We start from the raw sequence: 19,393 nt of genomic DNA, 5'->3' as shown, positions 1-19,393 counted from the left end.
ACCTATGAGAAAACTTTTGTCTAGGTTTAATCTCAGTTGTGGCCTTGCTGCTTTTGAATCTGGCTGCACCGTGGTAAAGAAATGGGAATGAACTATTAAAATGTGGAAGTTTTTTGCCTCTGTTTCAGGTTGGAGTTCTCATAGGTGTTGGGCTGGGCTCTGTCCCCTGTCCATGGCCTCCTGCGGAGCTGTGTTGTGTTGAGACTCCTCTGTCCATGTTTTATTGTAGGGAACCACACTGGCATGTTCTTTTATCATAGGAAAAGGGAAAACATTTCTCTCAGCATCCAACTAAGTGTGCTTGTGGTTTTTAGGAATATACAAGAGGGCTCTGTTGCTACTGTTTATTATTTTATTTGTGCAGTGCATAGAGGCTTCACTTCTGGGCCTTGGTGTTAAACAAGCTGCTTTATGCAAATGACAGAAAGATTATTTCTTCTTTAGAGAGCCAGATTTCATAGTGCAGGGCAAAGATGTGCAGAAATACTTCACTTAGTTTTGACTGAGCTTACCTGAGCACTGGAAACTTAAGTTTGCTAGTGCTGTATGTTATGCTTATGTGTTGCATTTGTGTAGATGTGCTACAAACTGATGCCCGATTCAGGGATTTACAGTGCTGTATTGGTCTGTGCAAATACCCTCAGAGAGAGAACAACGGAGTACAAGAGATGACAGAAAGATGCAGGCACATGCAGTGGAATTTAAAGGAGCAGCAATAAGTAAAACAAGCTTGGGTTAGGGATTATGACAGTGGCATTTCCTATGGATTTAGGCATAGGATTTTTCTTCCCTTGAAGTAAATGCCTTTTGGAGGAGCCATAAACCTTGCAAACCAGGAAGTAAAGAATGATTTGAGGAGGTCAAGCATCATACCCAAGAATCAAAGGACTGAGCTGAACAACGTGTAGCTGAGGAGTTTTTCCCATGACATCTTAATGATGTGAATTTGGTGTACAGGTAGAGGCAGGCACCCTCCGGAAAAACAGTTTTATAATAAGAGTTGGAATGTTGATTCCTACAACTCATTATTTCTCCAGTTTATGAATTGCTTCATGATATTTGGGATCCTGGACATTTATTGCCTGATATGGAGAAGTTGTTACTATTGATAATTTTGGGTTTTATTACTCAGGCTGCTGTGATGTCTGAGTGCTTCTGTAAGAAGGAACATAATATGGAAGATAATATAAACTGTAAAACTAATGAGGGAATTGCAATACAGATGGCACTGTGTGTATGCTTTGCAGACCGTATTTTGTACCATTCGTTTTAAATTTCTGTTCATGGAGCCAGAAAACCATTGTGTGGTAGGAAGTGGCTTACTAAAGGTGTCCTCTAGAACAGGCCTTTTGCTAATGAAGTTTCAGTAGTAGTACAAATGTACAGATGAACTTCTAACATAATGAAGAAAACAGCGCATTCAACAGTTTGACAGAAACTTGAGGCAGCATTCTTAAAGGTGTAGTTTGAACTGGGCTAGACGGATGTTACTTGCATGTAGGATGGGGTAGATATAGTTGTGTCTTCTAGCCATCTCCTCCATCACTCACTGTGAAGTTTGTAAAAGCTGCCTGATTCTTCTCCTAAGGCTGTTGATTTCTTTTACAAAGAGCAGGAACTGTACTACCTTCATCGTTTACATTGTACTGGCGGCAAGTGAATTCCAGATTCAAACCTTTCTTCAATTTTCGCCAATATGACACAAACGGACATCGCACATAAAAGAGCAAGCCATTGCATATGGCTCCTGGTACAAAGAGTATTACAGTAACAGAAATGCCCTGGTCATAAATTTACGTGAATGGTAACCATGTGTCTCTGAATGCCTCCTGTTTCTCATTCAAGTTAAATGTTACTCTATCAATACTTGCCAGATATCTTGCACTTTTATGTCTCCGCAATATTTTTAAGCCTTTTGATGCCTTGCAGTATTTGAAGTAGTCCTATGATTTTTAAGATCCTTAAATTAGGTCATAGCAAAAATATTTCTATTTATCTAATCCATTTCCCTGTGTTCAGACTGCTTGGTGTACTGGAGCATGTAATAAAGTAGAGAGATTTAAATGGCTTACTTCAGTATGAGAAGAAAATGTTATGAAAATCACAAGTTTCCTTTAAAAAACTGAAGCCTTTTCAACTGACTGCAGTGTGATGGGAGTGGCTGCAAATGATTAAACTTCCTTGCAGGGGGTAGGATTTGTAGGATACAGAGCAAATGAGTCAGTATTTCCAATTTTTGACAAAAAAAACCCAAACAACCCAACAACAGCAAAAAAAGAAAAAAAAACCTGACCAACAACAACAACAACAAAAAAAAACCCAGGAAGGGAAGAGGAACAACCTGTGATTTCCGTAGCTGGTGACTACTATGTGTCTTCAGTGAAGTGAGTATTGTGGTGTCTCATGTCAGTCTTCCAGATACTTTTGGCTGAGGCTGGAATCCTGAAGCCATCCAGTTGTCGCTGCTCATGGAGGGAATGCAGGGGTTTTGCAGTTTTTTTAGTCACACAGATTGTCATCTCTTGTTCAACTCATTTCCTTGTGACCAAAAACATGAGCACACCTCCCTTAGTGTTTGTGACTGTCCTCTTGTACATGGTGAGGATCCTGCTCATGTGAGTAAGAACAAACAGTAGGTCCCTCATCACTTTTCCTTGAGGCTGCGGTCACACTGAGGGCAGACAATATTCACAGCTCAGAATCCAGGTACAACAAGCTTTCGAGACACTGCTTTGTCCTGGAGTGACTCTCCATTTAACATCACTCATGCCCAGCATATTTAGCTATCAAGTTTTGCTCCCCGTTAGGTGGTTCTGACTTCTCGTTCAAGTTGGATTTACTCAAAACAATGGGTAGATGAGAGCCTAGGGCTTCTAAGTGAAGGTCTTGTTAGGAGGCAGTGGACTGATGAAGCATTTTGTCTGGATCCTGCTTATTTCAGAATAAACAGTGCTTTCTCAAACAAAGCCTGACTGTACTCAATATCTATTAAAAGCACCCACTAGCTGGTTTGGTTTTTTGTGGTTTTTTTTTTGTTGTTTGTGTTTTTTTTTCTTTTTCCTTTTTTAAAAAAAAGTTTGCTGGAATCAACATAATCTTCTGAAATGTCTCAAAACTTTTCAAATGCTGGCAGCCAGCATAAAGCCTTTGCCTGATCTTAATCTCCAGAATGCAACAGGCATCATCGCCCAGCTATTTTCAGTCAATTCTGTGTGCTGTGTATCTAAAACTACAATAAAATTATCATAGCTCTGCTTTGCTTTCCAACCCCAACTGCTGCAATAGCCCTGTCCTCCTATCTGGTTTTGCCCCCTTGAGATATTTAGAACAAAATCGAGCATTTCAATCTAGGGGGTTTTTTAAGGTTGCAGTATTCTTTCTGCTGGACAAGCCTGCCATTTATGTTGGCAGGTATTTGACTCCTGTGTTTCCTGATCTTTTACTTAAATAAGCAGCTGTTTCAATAATGTATTTATTAATACTCATAATTCCCATATACCTGTCAGGTTTTCAGAACAAACCTGAATGTGTTCTGGAAGCCTTTGTGGGTTTTAATACCAGAGTTGGTGATCTCCTGTGGGCTGTACAGCTCAGTATTGCCGTGTGGTCCTCTGTCCCAATTTTTTTTTTGCCTGCCTTGCTTTTCTCACTCCTCCAAATTCCAGACTTTGCCAGTTTTCCGCTTATCTGTATGTTTGTGCTTTCATTGCTTGGTGATGGGTTGTTACTGGTAGCTGTTGTTTGTCTGTTTGTCCTCTGCTGCTTCTTGCCATCTAAGTGAGGAGCAAGATGACATCCCTGACACTGCTGATGAACTCTAGATGCCCATCCATGTCCATCACCCTCTCTGCGCCTTCCCTCCCCACTCCCCCCCCCCAAGAAAAAAAAAAGAAAAAAAAGAGGATTTAGATATGAACTGAGGCCTGTACAACTTCCTTCTAGAGAACAAGCAAAGGTTACAATAGTTGAGCTGTTGTTTATGGCAGAAGCAGAATACCTAGTCCTTTAATTTTGTGTCATTTGCACAGGCATGTAATAGGTGAAGGTACCTCTTTAGTATGTGGGTAGAAAGAGAAAAGGAGCGTCTACTTTAATTTTTTTTTATTTTTAAGAAAAAATAGGAAAAGATGTATGAGCACAGAGGATAAGTACAAGTGTCTGTGGGCATGAGAGAAAGAAAATTTCCAGCTTACATTACACAGCTCCGTGGAACTGGACAGGGAGGCACAGAAAGCATGAGCCTACCTTGACTAAGAGATTTTGAGGCAAGCAGGGGGAATTTATGTGATGATATAATGCATACTAATAATGCACTTGATATATATATATGGTAATATGAGGTACATTAAATAACATCAAAAAAATTAGTGTGCTATGCAATAGTAGAAAACAGAGTAGTATATGATTGGAAGTTCCCTTCTCTAGGGGCTTTCTCATCTTTCCCTGTCCTGCCCTCACACCATCAGTGTTCAGCAAAGAGAGCAGTGTCTTTGGTGGCCAGGGTTCCCAAAAGCTGAATTTGGAGCAATACATTAAGACAAAGTCAGTTGGCCTGTCCACATCATCTTCAGCAATACCATGGATTCTGCCATGTGTTTCTCTAATGAAATTCTTTTGTTGAATTGAGGTTAAGATTTGGTCTCATCTTTTTTTAATCCCTCTGCCAGCTTTTGATATAAACCCACAGAATCAAGACATTCTAGGATTGATGTTCCATCCACCTGGTTCAAATTAGACTTCTTGCATCACTTAAATAGGTTTTTATGGCTTTCTTAGTATAACTGCATTTGAGTGCTTTTAAAAGAATTTTTTTATTGGACGTGATCATATTTGAGGCAATATATTGGCTAATGGTTTAAATGTGCATTTAGACAATTGTTAAAATGAACTCTATTTGTGTTATGTAATATTGTAAGCCACACATGCAATATAGTCTCTTCTCTAATTAAGAAACAAATAAAATTACAAAAAGTCTACTCCTTGACACCCGATTTTAATGACTATGCTTGAGTTGCATCATAGCAGCTCAGGAGCAAGCTATCAGGACATTTTCATGCCTTTTAAAATTACTACGAATGCCAGCATAAGAGTTGAAAACATTTTTTTTTTGGTCTAATTCATTATGGAGTTAAACTGCAAGGACTGCTCCTAAATTCAGTTACCACATTTCTAACATGACTGCAATGTGTAGTCCTCACAAGGTAGAACAGCGCAGAAGTTATTGGCACTTTTTCAGCCCCCATAACAGAAAAGTATAGAATGTCTTTTTCATGTAACTGAATAGCGCTCTAAAATATTTAGGCTTGGAGTCTGAATTCCTATGCAGACCAAGCTTTTACACTGGAAAATAAGACTCACTGATATGCTTCATATTTGACTATGCACCACATCATCCACAATATAAATTAGGTGTTTTTTTAATTCACTTCAGTTCAACATTCTAATTATATATTAAAACACAAATAGCTACAGGCCCAAATAATTCTCTTCATGGACTGCTGGCTTTTTTCCTTTTTAGAAACTGCCTAGAGTGTTGAGACAATGAAAAGATGCAAGACTTCATGTACAAAAGTCACAGAAGAAATACTGGAGTGTACCCTCAGGCTGATTATTTCATTCCCTCTCTCCCTTGCAGAACACTTGTATCTCATACCGTGTGTTTAACAGTGTCTGTTGAAGTATCGCTTACATTCTGGTATAGGTTTTTGAGGTTTTTTTATTAAGATGCATAGGTTGGACAAGAGTTGTATTGCACTGTCCACTTGGGGGTGAAATTGAGGTCACGGTTCAGCCTTCTACCAGCTCTCTGACACTGCGCATTTGGGGTCACGATTCATCCTTCCATCAATTTTGTCTTCAGTAGCTCTGAGGATGTTTATGTAACTGCTGTGGGCATAGTGTTTATCAAAACGTTGTTCATGCACATAATCCTGTGCAGAGCCCCAGGCAGCCTCACTGATCAATTCTCTCTGGGCTTTTGTGGCACAAACTGCAGAAATTACATCTGTATCATGTGGGGTTCTTTAGCTCTCCTGTCCACATATAATACTCTCTGCTCTTAGAATCTTCAACTGGACTTGATCTCTTCTCAGTCATGAAGTAGGTAAAGAGAGATCAGGTTTACCTAAACTACAAACACAGCAAAAATCAGTACTGGCTGACCACATTGTTTTAGTTTGTAGCGCAGATCAGATGCAAACTGCATTTTATACACAGGCATCATTTACCCAGATGCCAAGTTCCATATACTCAGTTCCTGTCTTTATTAAAGCATTTGGACATGCTAAGACATTAATCAGGGGCTTCATATAAATGTGGGTATTTCCTGCCCTTTTTGGAGTTGCCCTCCATCCCGAATTTGTCAAAGTAGTTACTGTTGTGTAAAGATTTGCTATTGTACTTGAGCTGAAGCTGGTTGTTTTGAGACAAGCTCCCACTGTGTGGCTTTCCAAACCAACTGCGTTAGGCATCGTGTAGTTGCTTCGAGAAGGACTCAGTGAACAGAGAGAAAAAATTACTTTGGGCCTGAAGTACATTGGTCCAGAGTTTGTTATGATATTAATTTGACTTTAAAATGCAATCCTGTTTTAATGCCTGGGTAGGTATAATTTTTTACCCTAGGAAAAAAAAAGATTGCAGAAATTATGACATGGATTTTAGCTTGCAGGCCTGAGGTCTAATTTGATCCTGTGTGACGGATGAGAAAATGAGTGAATGATCTTGTAGCTCAGGATTGCTGTATCCCTTGTTTTCAGCAACTACAGAATCCTTTGCAGCCAAAATTTTTTTTGGCTCTTGTATATGCAGAGTTCAGATGTGTAAACCCCTGTTTAAAGCTTATCCTTGATATTTGTTGTCAGACTTCATGACTGAGTCAAAGAGATGCAGCTTTCTGATTCTGCCCAGCTGGGAGCTGTTTCTGCCTTCAGAAAAATTGTGGAAGGGATTGAGGTCTTGTTCATCACCCACAGCACTAAGTTCCCCTTTTACACTGTGTTTTTGCTACTGTGAGAGAGTCACTGTAGCCAGATGAGGATTACTAACAAGGTTGATAGGTTATGAGCTAAAAAACTGCATTGTGTTCTTGCAGTCACAGCTGGGCTGCTCCCGTACCCAGCCTTCACAGAGCTATTGCAGTGTCTCTAGTTTAGACATGTCTTTGGACCCGTGTTAGTTGCCTACACGCAACAGGAGCTCTGCGTTCTCCTCCCTTATGCTTGCAACATCCTCAGCTTTTTCTGCATTTCCAACTTCACTGATGACATTCATGTGAGGACAGAATTTTGTCATTTTATCCTGTGTGCTCTCTCAGTATTGGCTGCCAGATAAATAGCGTATGTTTCCTGTTCATTCCTTGTCTTAGACACTGATTTTGCCTGGTTTAAGGGACTTTGAAGTTTGACAAGGCTAATATTATAATGACAGCTATGTCCTTTCACCAAGCTCTTCCTCTTAGCTTGACTGCTTTTCTGTTCCAGAGGAGAGCAATAGCGAATTTTCCTTTTTTGCTTTCACTGCTCAGCTTGATGCTAATCTGCCAGCATTTCTTTCTCTGATCTTTTATTGTCTGCCCACCCTCAGTCTTGCTTCCTTTATTCTGACAGCTGCTCCAGACTCATCTTCTTTTATGTCCTTCTCTCATATTTGTTTGTGTGTCATCTTTGTTGCTTCCTTTGATGATTGGGATGACCTTACTGAGATCTCTGCTTGAAGGAACTTGCCTTTCTAGTGTCTCAGAAGGCACTGAAGAGGCAAACCAAAGAGAGGGATCATCTGGAACCAATGTGTATATGGGCCTGGTATGACCAAATAGCTTTGCTTGTAGGTGTTCTCTCTTTTCCACCATATGGGGCAACATGCAACTTCTTGTGTCTTCAGCCTGTACCTTGCACACTGTATATGCTTCTGCACTGTCAAAAGTGACCAGGTACCAGAATGGATTGGGGCTTGTAGTTGAATGTTTCCTTTGGTATAAGCAGCTGGTGGATTATTTTTTTCTCCATTGTGTGACAAACTTGTTTTTAAGGACAAACAGACTTGAGCTGCCTTTCTCTCCTTTTGCAAGATGCAAATATTTTATCCCCCAAAATATGAGGTATTAAATTTTAAAATACTGCATTTCTAGACCAATTGTGGTGATTTCATCGTGGAATTATAGGCGTTCCAAAATTATATTTTGCACAGTGAGGTTAGAATAAGCATCTCTTCATTGTGGTATTTTAAAGAAGTGATAGGCAGACTTCTACTTGCAACTCAGCAGTTTGTAATGATATTGTATTGAATTTAGAGTATTTGGCCAGGAAATAGGTTTAAGAATAAACTGGTGGAGTAACTGTATAGCTAGCTGCTTTGAAGCAGTGCTCTGTCCTTTAATTTCACATTAATTTTTCATAATAAATAAAACCTGTTTGGTGTATTAAAATTCCACTTGGTGTGGATTCTTAGACCTCTGTGGTCTTTCAGTAACAGAAGGGATTTGAGACATTAAACTGTTTACTTTCTGGACTTTCATTTGCATTGCACTCTACTCCTTTTAATAATTAAACGATCATTTAATACAATTATAATAGCTGAGGTTGGGATTGGAAGCAGTTCTTTTTCATCTGTTTCTCATCGTCAGCACAGTTGAAGTTTCTCAAAAGAAAAGAAATAAGATCTGAATAACCTAAACTATCCAAATTAGTGCACTTTTTCTTGGTGACAAATAGCCCCCTGGAAGGTATCGGTTAATTCAGCCTCAAATCTTTAAGAGGTAATTTTGACAGAGTTCTGTAAATGTAGAAAGTTAAACAGAGTAACCAGAGAAAGGTTCCTAATGAAATCTTGGCTTTGGTGGTGAAAACGTCTGACTAGTTTTAATAAAAGCTTGATTACACTGCATTCATGAGGATTTCTGCAAGTCTGCCCTGATGACATATAAACTTTAAATTAGGCGTAGTCAATAAAAGGCCACCTAATATGGTTTCATATTTTGGGAGGTTTCCCTGTAATTACCCCAACTAGTTAGTCTGTTTTCTAACCTTTTTGGAATCTGCATGTGCTGAAAGAAATTGTCCTGGAAAAGGTGGTGCTTGTACAGCATGTAATGGTGTGAAGTGACCTGGCAGAGACCTTCCCCACCCGCTTCCTTATTTAGTGATGGGACTGCAGCCCTGCTCCCAGCAGCTGGTTTCTAAATTTGGTCTGACAAATGGTATCATAAAGGTGGCAGGTGAGGTTAGGAGATCTGATCAGAACATACCGATTTAACAACCACCAAAAGGTACAAAAGAGTATAAGGAAAAACAATCAAGTACTCTCCCTTTATCATTGTATCAGCTTTCTTTGCACGGTCCCTTGTGGAAGCCTTTACTGATGGCTTTCAGCTATGTATCGTTATAATACCTACAATAAGCATTACATAATAGGAAAAATATGCCACATTGAGCAATGAAACTGGTGTTAGCCAGTCCTGTGGCCCATATCAAAATGCTCTCGCTAGCATTCCCTGTAACAACACTTCCTCAGATGTAATGGACTACGGCATATCATCAACTTAAAGGTCATACATCTGCCTTAATGTTTTTTGCATATCCCTGTTACAAGTAATGGCTGTGACTACTTGAGGGAAAAAGAATCCATTTTTTTCCTCTTTAAATGATAGTTCAGGCATTCTTCAAGCATATCCTGCCATTGCTGTGTTCGCATGGCTAGATAGGCAACTCCTGTGTGTGTTTGTCTCTCGGGCAGCAAGGAAGCGGAGAAAACCAGTTATAAGAAAAAGGAAAACACAGTGATGATATAACCACAAGAGTTACCTGGAGCAACTGGGTAGACAATCAGTAGCAGTTAATTGATTTTTGTTGTTGGGTGTCTTTTATAACAGTTCAATAGATTGCAAGTTGTCTTGTATTAATGGTGCTGTTTCATAAGAAGGAATTTGCAGAATGAATGTATCTGAGGTGCTTTCGCTAGGATGGCAAATGCTTATTTCAGAAGGACTTCAGATGTTAGGAGCTTTGAAACAGGTCTTCTCCCTTACTGTAGAGTGATATACCAGTATACAGTTGGGCTGGAAGTACAAAGACAGCATTGGAAATCGGACCTGCTGCCTTGAGGTGTCAGATATTCAGTCTAGGACAAGTTGTGGACTCAGGTGCTTACCTGAAACAGGGCTCTTGCTCAACTTCTGTCATAAAATTATTCTTAAATATTTGAATTCCCCTAAAGTGACAATATTGTTTTCTTTAAGGTACTAACTGACCCTTAGCAGGTACCTGGTGTCTTTATTTGGATGGTTCTCTCCTGTGTTTGCTTACCAAAGTTAAAGCATAGAAGCTACTTTCTGTGTGGGATGGAAATATTGCGAGCTTTCTACAGGTTATAGATTTTCACTTGTCATTTTGAAGATTTTTCAAGAATGTCATTCCAGAGACAGGTAGGTTGGATATACATAGGCATAGAGACCTTTAGTCATATATCTTCAGTTTAAAAAGTACATTAAGAAAACCTAATATGTTCCGAAGATGTTGAGTTATTAAAGGCACATGCCTCTAAAGTGAATGCCAATTTTGGCCAAATGTGATGCAGAGTACTGAGGGTAATGGATGATTAGTCTTTCACAATAAAGGCACAGTGAATTCTAATGCAGGCATCCTAAAGAGGAAGATGACTGGCGACTGTGGAATGAAAAGATGGACTTCTAAATGCTTGCAGTGAGTATTGGAGAGGAGTAGAATTGAGGCTGATTACTTAAAAGCAACAAGTCTGACCACTGACCTTTTTTGGTCATGATTATTTTATATAAGTTTTAGATAATTACCTCTGAGAGTAAATTTGCTCCATAAAATCAGTTATGAAGGATGGTGAAAGGCATTATACTGTAGCCACAGTCAGGGTCCATCTGGCGTTCAGGACATGAAGCAAAGTTGAAAGCTGTACCTGTAGCTGTGCATGGTGTTTGCATACAGTGTGGGAATGATTTGCTTCAGCTGGCTGAGAAGCTTGGCATCTGCTGAGTGAGCTTGGGTCATCACCTTCTAAGCATAAGTGGGCACCCATCATCCTGTTCAGGACTTGGCTCTGCTCCTGCCAGGCAAAGCGGTGGGAGGGACAGCCCATGGGGCGTATATGCATGCACAACAGTGACTGCTGTAAACATTTATGTCTACTTCAGCCTGCACATTGGTAAGCAGGACATAACAGAGACCCGGCTACAATCTTGTTTACCCAGTCAACATATTTTAAGATCTAAATATTTTTATTCTTTTTTTTTTTGGATATTTGTCAACCACATCTTAGGTTCAGTGGGAAATTTATACTGTAATGTTTGGCAGCAGTTGTATGTTCTGAGGATGGTGCCGTGAGAAACAGGATGCCCAGGTCCTAGCTTGTTAAACAATCTGTCTAGGTTTTACTGCCATGCCTAACACCATGGTATGCAAGTGCTTACTGAGCCCTCTGAGCTGCAGAGGCCGGGCTGGGTAGGCACTCAGCCTTATTTTTTTTTTTTTTTAAGGATGGAATTTAGAGGCCTTTTGCTCTATACCTCAGAAGATTTTTTTTTCCTTGATATAACAGTTTTGCCTCTTGCCTGGGGTCTGATGTGGAATTCTTCAACTACCTTTAAAGGTGCTGGTAAAGTGACCTTGATGAAAGTTGCATCAGGTACCGTACTGGGGGGTGGTGCAGTAATAATGCATTGACCTAAAACTTAAATCCTAAGGTGGAATTGAGTGGTGGCTGTATAAGAAGCAAGTTAACCGACTAGTGTTGTTAAGTGCCTTTGTCCGGGTCGTGCTGAGGGGCCAGATGATATCTTCTGTGTGCTGTTTTGCTAAGCACAGTCCAAATTTGAACAGACCTTGTCCCAGAGGGCTTGTGGACAGTGTCAATGCAAGGAAAAAGTGTGCGGAATGCAAAACTAAAATCAACTGTGCTACAGCTGTGAAATCAGGTTAGTGTATTGATTTTTTGTTGTGTTAGTGGGGAAACAACATGCAAGAAAGGCTGTTTAAGTGAAGAGGAGGAAAACTAGAGAGAACAAAAGCAAAGCAGAAAAGTGCAGAGCATATGGTTAATGGAGCTAAGGTTAAGACACTGAAAGAGGGTGCAGAGGTTAGAGGAGGCAGAGAAATATGATGTTTAAGTAAGGAGTAAGGGTAAACTTAATGCTTCTACTACTTTTGCACATTTTGGAGAGTGCATCCTGAACGCCACGCACCTGCTCTTCTACAATAGCTTTCTCTGAAATGCTGTGTTTGGAGAGTTTAGCATCCTTCCTTCCTAAGGACAAGCAGAACTTGCTGAAAGTAATTGTGCCTATTTGATGAAAGCTTGAGCTTTAGTATCTCTCAAGTCTTTGCACAGGTCTGGAAGCAGCTTTCTTTCCCTTCCTGATCTCAAATGCTTCTCAATCAGAATTCCAAATACTGCAATCACACTGTTATAGGAAAGCTGCAGGCCACGCCTGTTCCTGTGTTGACTGCAAGAGGGATGGGACCTTTCTGTAGACACCAGTCTCACTGAGCCTAGGAGCCAGCTACTGTCATACAGTCTGTCCCAGGTCTACCCCTTTCATGCCTGGCGTAAGAGTCCAGCCGTTCATAGCTGTCTGACTCTTCTGGGTTAACTTGATCTTCCCATAGGATGAGTCCTAAACTCTCCAGGTCCCTAGGTGCCTCCAAACAAGCCCTAGTCCAGGCTTGCATCCCTTCCCACCATATCCCACCCTGAGATATGTTCTGAGAAAGGGCTCTAGACCTTCTTATCTTTGCTGGATGAAAGATTTACTTCATTGGGCAAAGAGTAAAAACCCGAGAAGCAGCACCTGATATAGGCTTTTCCTGATTAAAAACCAGTTGACTGTTTTTCTGTGTGTTCCTGGCTCTGTTGCCTCCTATATAGGATGCTCAGTGATCCTCCATGAGCAACTTTGAAGGTGTGTCTGTAAGTATTTGCAAGGAATAGAGAAGGTAAGTGGTAATAACCTAATGGCCAGCTATATTTATGATGGTGGGTAAAGCTCAGGAAGAAGTTTAAGGCTGTTAATAACCTTTTTGTCCTGATCCCCCCTCCCCTTCCATTTTGGCACCCAAGATTTAGAAAATGAACCAAATTTGAGTGTTTTAGCTTCTGATTTCTGTGCAAGTAGTGCTGCTTCTGTTAATATACTGGAGAGAGTGCCCGCACAGCCTATGTCCCACTCTCCCATAGCTATGTCATTTGGATAATACCACCATAAGTGGCCATTTCAGCTTCCCAACGGCTGTTCTTGCTAGTCTGTTGCACAAAATGGTGTCTTTCACCCTTCATCGGAGATGGGGACATGTGCTGCAGTGCTACTGTAAACAGACTTTTGTCTGTGTTCTTAACCTTTGTATAGCTCTATTTTAAAAATTTCCTATTTATCTAGCAACTTCATCAGGAGGCTGGGATGTTTCTAGGTAGCACAAGCATAGATACCACATAGCAGGGTTGGTCTGGAGAGCATGACTAATGGGAATGGGAAGATCCACCATGACTGTGATCTTAACTCCCAGATTTCCAATGTGAAACTTGAACTAATCCTGGAAGCTGCCATTGCCTTCCAGGCTTTGTCCTTCCCCTTGGTGTGCTGGGACCTCTCTGCTTCAGGGCTCAGCACCCAACCCTCTATGTCTTGTCTCAGCTCTGCTCCTGGTTTTTCTCCCTCAGCCTTGTGCCTGGTTCAGCTTAGTTGCTTCTGCCTCATGGTGTTAGGCATCGCGGAGAGCTGCGGTACAGGTCTGTACCTGGGGATGGCTGCTAAATCTTTGTAAAGGAGCAAAGCATGCACTTTTAAAATACAAAAGGCGGACATTTCAGCAGGAGCTATAACAGAATGCATTTTTATTTTCTTTCTGGTTTGTTGGTCGTTGTTTTTTTTTTTCCCTTGCCCTGTCTAATTAAGACTCCTGCATTCTATGAATACTTAAAGTAGGAATATTCAGCCTGTGAAGCTGAACATGTACACAAATTAGCAGTGGGAGAGCTGGCTTTTTTGAGTTGGATGTGTGTTGCATTTACATTATCCAGGCTTCTGGTCTTGTAGACATGTGGGAGGGGATTCTTGCATATTTTGTCCAGCAAGTTGACAGTCTGATTTTGATTAGGGCTTTTAGATGCAGCAGGAATACGGCTAATAAGAAAATAATGAGTTGGTGTGTATTTGTGTGCAGTGCTGTCCCCTAACGAATTGTCTGACTACCAAATACATTAAGAGGTTAACAACTCAGAGGTATTTTCCTGGAGGTGTAGTGACAGAGCCTGGTGGTTTTGCAAACAATGAGCAAGGGGTTTAGAGCCAGCTGTGCCAGCATATGAAGTTTATCTCTCTATTGTGACCATTATCATGAATTAGTTATGCTAAGGTGATACTCAGCAAGAGGCAGCTAGCAGTGAGACCAGAAGGGTCTTGAGATGGTTAATGACAGGGCAAAGAGGAAGAAAGGTGATTCTTCCAGTTTGTGCTGCCTGTTCCACTTACCCTTTCTGTGCAGCAAATAATCCCATAGTCATAGTTAACTGTTGGTAATTTACCATATTTGGATTCCCGAAACAAAATGCAATGTTTAGTTCAGCTTTGAATGGCAAGCAGTTCCGTATGGAACTTAATTGTTTTGTTTACATGTAGCTAGTTGCTTACCATGTGGTAAGAACAATAGGCTGACTGGCTTGTTTAACTTGTGATCAGAATGAGATAAAACATGGAAAACAGTGAGGCTGTATTTCTTAAACAGACCACATATCAGATGCAGCCTCCTTGGCTGCTTGCAGTGTAAACTGCTGCATGGCATACCCTTTGTCGCAGCTGTGCAACTTTGCCATATGTCCTGTCTGATCTTCAGCTTTAAAAGGAAATGATACTTTGTGGGCCTTTCTGTTTCATGTGGACTGGGAACCTTTCTGAGAGTTGTCTGATTTGGTGACCAGACCTGGAAGAGTGTGTGCAGTGAACATAAGACCATCATGTGAGGCTTTGGCCTCACTACCCCCCTGCAGCTTAACCTGGATGGCACCCATTTTGCAACAGAGGCAGCTGCTTTTCTCCTCTTCGTTAAGGAGTCAGGGCAGGTACTTGGGGCAGCATTAGCCTTGATTTCTCAACCAGCCACACCTGTCACATGGGATGAGAGCAAAAAGGAGGTTGCTCCACTTGGGCCAGATCTCTGCCAGCCAGTCATGCCTGCCACCGACAGGAGACCTTTTAACAAGGATGCACCAACCATAGCAGAGCACTGTTCTTGTTGTCACGCAGTCCTTCAACCACAGGCACTACCCTGTGATCCAGCGTGAGAGGAGTGCATGACCCAACACGTGCTTTCCTGCCCAGAACTTGAGATGTTCGTTGACAGGGCTGCCAGACGAACAAAGACAAAAGAAATTTTTTGCTCAGGGCTGGAGCTCGCACCCTGATGGAGTCCCCTGTGTCTTGTGGGGGTGCGGGGCTGACGCCAGGTCTAGCCACTTAGCAGAGCGCTTCTGAGCAGAGAGGATACTCCAGAGATTTTTATCTGTGTGTTTCTTCATTTCACTGGTGGCTTTTCCCCTCAAAACATCTGAACTTAAAAGTCAGAAAGTTTGCTGAGAAAGATTTATAGTTTGTTCCTTGGGTACTCTATTACACCTACTTGTACCGAAGGACTAAGGTAGTGTTCTCCATTAATTTGCCTGAAGTTAAGTAAGCTGCAGCCTTGTAAGTAGCAGACACAGGCATACCAGCTGAGTCAGCCTTCCTGCTAACCCTGCAAAGTGGAGAACAAGTTGCTAACATCTCTTATTTTGTGAATCTGTGTACAGCTGGGAATGAGAGACCATTGAAAAGATGCACAGAAAGCATAAGTGCAGGAGAGTGCCTGTAAGCATAAAATCTCCATTGTCTTACTTTTCCATGATTGACTTGTCATCTGACTGGCACAGTTGTGTGCTCAAATCTTAGGTGCAGTTTACAGTTGTCACCTCCACTTGAAGAAATGTGAGTGGAGGCTGATGTCCTTTAGGGCAGTGTATCTCCACAGCTGTTACTCTTCATTCTGTAGGCTCTCTCTCACTTGCAGAGATAATTCAAGGCAGAAATATTTCCTCCTTTTGTATGTTCGTGGCACAGAGAAACTACATCGTGCAAATAACTCAAGACTGCAATGAGAGTGGTATTCTTGAGAATACTAAAAGTTATCATTACCTTCCCATGCCTTCAGACTATGAAAATAAACTTTTAAAGTCTGCTGAAGATCTAAGCAGTGAGAGCCCCTTCCCCTCTACCACAACTTAAATATAACATGAGATGCTTCTAGAGCTGGAGGCCTTCTCAATAAAGACTACCACTTGTTTTGAGATTACAACTGTTTACGAGTACATTATAAATTGAAAAGTTCACATGTCTGCTCTTGCCTTGTCTGTCTTCTGCTTGTGTAACACAAAGCCCTGTAGTCATCACAAAAAAGAAAACCTTCAGAAAGATGTTTTTGATGAGGGAAAAACTCCACAAGGATCAATTATATTCCTCACAAGAATTCAGCATCAGAGTCGGGGTTCCCAGAGACTGAGCTGGAAAGCTGCTAAGTATGAACCTTGGAGGGATTTTCAAATTGTGGCTGTTCTGCACTGTCATGCAGATTGATTTTTATTATGCAGCCCCTGGCCTGATGTCCCACCCATTAAGCTGCCCTCCATGGACAAAACTCTGGGAACCCCTGAGTTCATCATCCAAGAAAATCTTTATTTTGGAAGACAGACTGAAAACGATAATCTATTTTGTCAAGTATTACCACACCTTTGCAAACATACGGTCTCCCCGTCTGGATGATCTCATGTATATATTTGTCAAAGTTCTTGTTTTGCTTTGAGACAGCAATTGCAGCAAAACAGTAATATAAGCAATGTAGAAAAAGTTTTTGGGTGAGATCCAGTCCAAGGATCTCATGATGAAATCATTCTTAGTATTATTTAACAGCTACCTGGTGTCTGGTACAGAGAAACTGGTCACAAACTACATCTTCCTTTAGACAATGCAGCAAATGGAATGTGAGCTTGGATGTTGTATGAATGTACAGCAAGGAGGACATGGATCATAATTTGTGTCTCACTGAGAATTGTCAAGTGCATTCCTCCTCCATTTTCTGGCAGTGAATTGTTGATACAGTCATAGCTGCTGAACAGGTAAGAGGTCTTCAGCACTCCTTACCAAAGTAACCTTGTCTGGAAACTCTCACCTTGCTCATTGGGAGGAGAGGGAAGGAAGATTGGAAATCTCTGGCTCAAGGAAAAGCACTTGGTACTATAGAAGTTAAGTGAAGATCAACTAACCTGCTGGAGCATCACAGGCTGTAAACCTGAATGTTCTGGCAGATGCCGTCATTTTGGGAACGGAGCAGGTGGCAGTCCTGCAAAGTCATCATGGTCTTCCTCACGTGGTAGGAAGTGGCATTGCTGCCCTGGATACAAACATCCTAAGAGAAAAGAGAGTGAGGTACTCAGTGACTCCACAGAAGTAAGTGCTTGGACATAGTTGATACTGTAAGTCTTGGAATGCAAAGCAGCAATACAAGTCCTTTGGAAAGGGTATTAGTGTTTCCAGTGAAAGAGGTAATAACTACCTATGATTAATTCTTAAAAAACAAACAAGCAAATACCCACCCACTACCCAAACCCAGCCATCTTATACAGTCATTGTTCTACAGCTTTCAAAACTCTTCTTCTGGAGAGTTTTTGCTAATGGGTGGTCCAAAACCCAGGCTGATTAAATATCTGATCTGCCTTCCGTCACCTTGGAAACAGGGAATGCCTACTGTGAAAACGATCTAACCCTGGAGGATCCAGGATGAAAGTTCACATGTAAAACAGACTTTCTCCCCTTTTATTCCCTTGCAATAATGCAAGACTCCACAGGAAGGTCTGCATTTCCAGCCATGTGCATAGTGCAACAAGTACATTGAGGTGGCTTATGGCAGATGGCACTTTATGGTAAATGCTGCATTGGAACTAGGATTGCCTGTGTCTCTGCTGCTGAAACTGGGGAGAAGAACCTACCTTCACACTCCGTAATGCAGAGCATGCACCCACGCAGTTTTAGCTCCTTATTTACTCCAGCCAGTTTATTGTGGGCCATGGTAACTATCTATGTTACATGTCTGTTCTTGTTTGCGTCCCTGGGAGATAATGAGATTGTGCAGTGGATATATTGACAGCAGGGTTTCTTTCCAAATTCCTTTGCCTTTGATGTGTCCTCCATACAGCACACTTAAATGATCTCTTTCTGTACAGTTGAGTCTTACAACTTCTTCAAGATATTTTTCTTTTTTGCTGGGCACACAGCAAACAAGGACTTCTACCTTGTAGTCCTGGGGCAGATTTGTTCCCTCAAAATGTCAGTCTGTGTCCACCCATAGAAACCATCTTACTTTTGTCCCTAATCTGTCTTAGTATCTCCAGGCAACCAAGAGAGTGGCCTTTCATCTGTCTTGAACTCTTGAGAGTTACTCAACAGTTGCACGAAGTGTTTTTTTCTTCCTCCTGCAGTGAAGATAGCACCAAGTTAGGTGTGTGTAATGGGCCAGGCTTTTCACTTTTGTGAAGGGCTGGGATGTGGTGGGCTAAAGATGGAGAGGGATGTTCCCCACTTCATTTGGCATGGAGGCCTGTGTGTCCTCTGCCCCTTCAGGCTTCTCATTGTCCCACCAGGACTTTCTTCACCGGTTTTCCCTCTACTGTGTGGCCAGGCAGATATTGTGGGATGGATATACAGAGCCAGAATAGATGGCAGCCCTAAAAGATAGTGGAAGGAAATGGAGCTAACACATTTTGTCTTATTTTCTTGCTCCCATGTCAGGGCCTGTTACGGATTTAACAGCTTGTGATAACTAAATAGTTACCCTTCTAATCCTGGGTTTTTTTCTTCTGAATGTTTCAAGAGACATGCCAGATATACCACTTTTAGGGTGGTTTAGGGATTGTGATCTCAAGATTTGTGATTACAGTAAGGTAGGATCCTCAAATTTATTTCATAGCTTGATGTCCTCTTATCCTGGAAATTAGGCCGTGCTGAATGGAATATTTGCATCAGTGTTCTCTTTCCAAGATGTGCAGCTTAGTTTTAAAAATAAATGTGTGCCATTGGGGCAGACAATGTGCTAGGTTTAAGTTCACTTAGCAAAACTTTTTTATTGGAGTGGCTCATGTAACTTGTTAACATGCAAGAAATTATTAAGTTTTCACTTCCTCCACTCCCATTTCCTGTTTGGATGTTGAAAGGAAGTCCTGATTGCTTGTTTGTGATTAGCTAGCAACCCAGAGTGAACTTAATCCTGTGGTTTTGCAGGGCGCTTGCCTGTGTAGATGCCGCCTCTTGAGAGAGTGGGCAGCTGAGTCTCACATTTCATGGTGGGAGCTATTAAAA

The 19,393-nt window shown here is 41.3% G+C and overlaps 2 protein-coding genes across 9 annotated transcripts in view; one reads left to right on the top strand and one right to left on the bottom strand.

Moving 5' to 3' along the window:
* CMSS1 (cms1 ribosomal small subunit homolog) overlaps window positions 1-19,393 on the top strand; it is a 254,267-nt gene that overhangs the window by 150,509 nt on the left and 84,365 nt on the right. Inside the window, exon 1 of one of the 7 annotated variants that reach the window (XM_064467333.1) lies at window positions 11,716-11,935. The exons of the other annotated variants lie outside the window; for them this stretch is intronic. Coding sequence (XP_064323403.1) covers window positions 11,791-11,935 — 145 coding nt within the window. The 5' untranslated portion in view covers window positions 11,716-11,790. Of the gene's footprint in view, window positions 1-11,715; window positions 11,936-19,393 lie in introns of those variants that run through there. 7 annotated transcript variants of the gene reach the window in all.
* FILIP1L (filamin A interacting protein 1 like) overlaps window positions 1-19,393 on the bottom strand; it is a 215,869-nt gene that overhangs the window by 148,672 nt on the left and 47,804 nt on the right. For both annotated transcript variants that reach the window (XM_064467250.1, XM_064467259.1), the window contains exon 2: window positions 17,305-17,447. The gene's annotated coding sequence lies outside the window, so the exon portion shown is untranslated. The remainder of the gene's footprint in view (window positions 1-17,304; window positions 17,448-19,393) is intronic.

The sequence above is a fragment of the Phalacrocorax carbo genome, chromosome 1, assembly GCF_963921805.1.
Source record: "Phalacrocorax carbo chromosome 1, bPhaCar2.1, whole genome shotgun sequence".
In the NCBI taxonomy this organism is placed as follows: domain Eukaryota; kingdom Metazoa; phylum Chordata; class Aves; order Suliformes; family Phalacrocoracidae; genus Phalacrocorax; species Phalacrocorax carbo.
The sequence above is the reverse complement of the archived record's forward strand: the minus strand, read 5'-3'. Positions and strand labels throughout refer to the sequence as shown.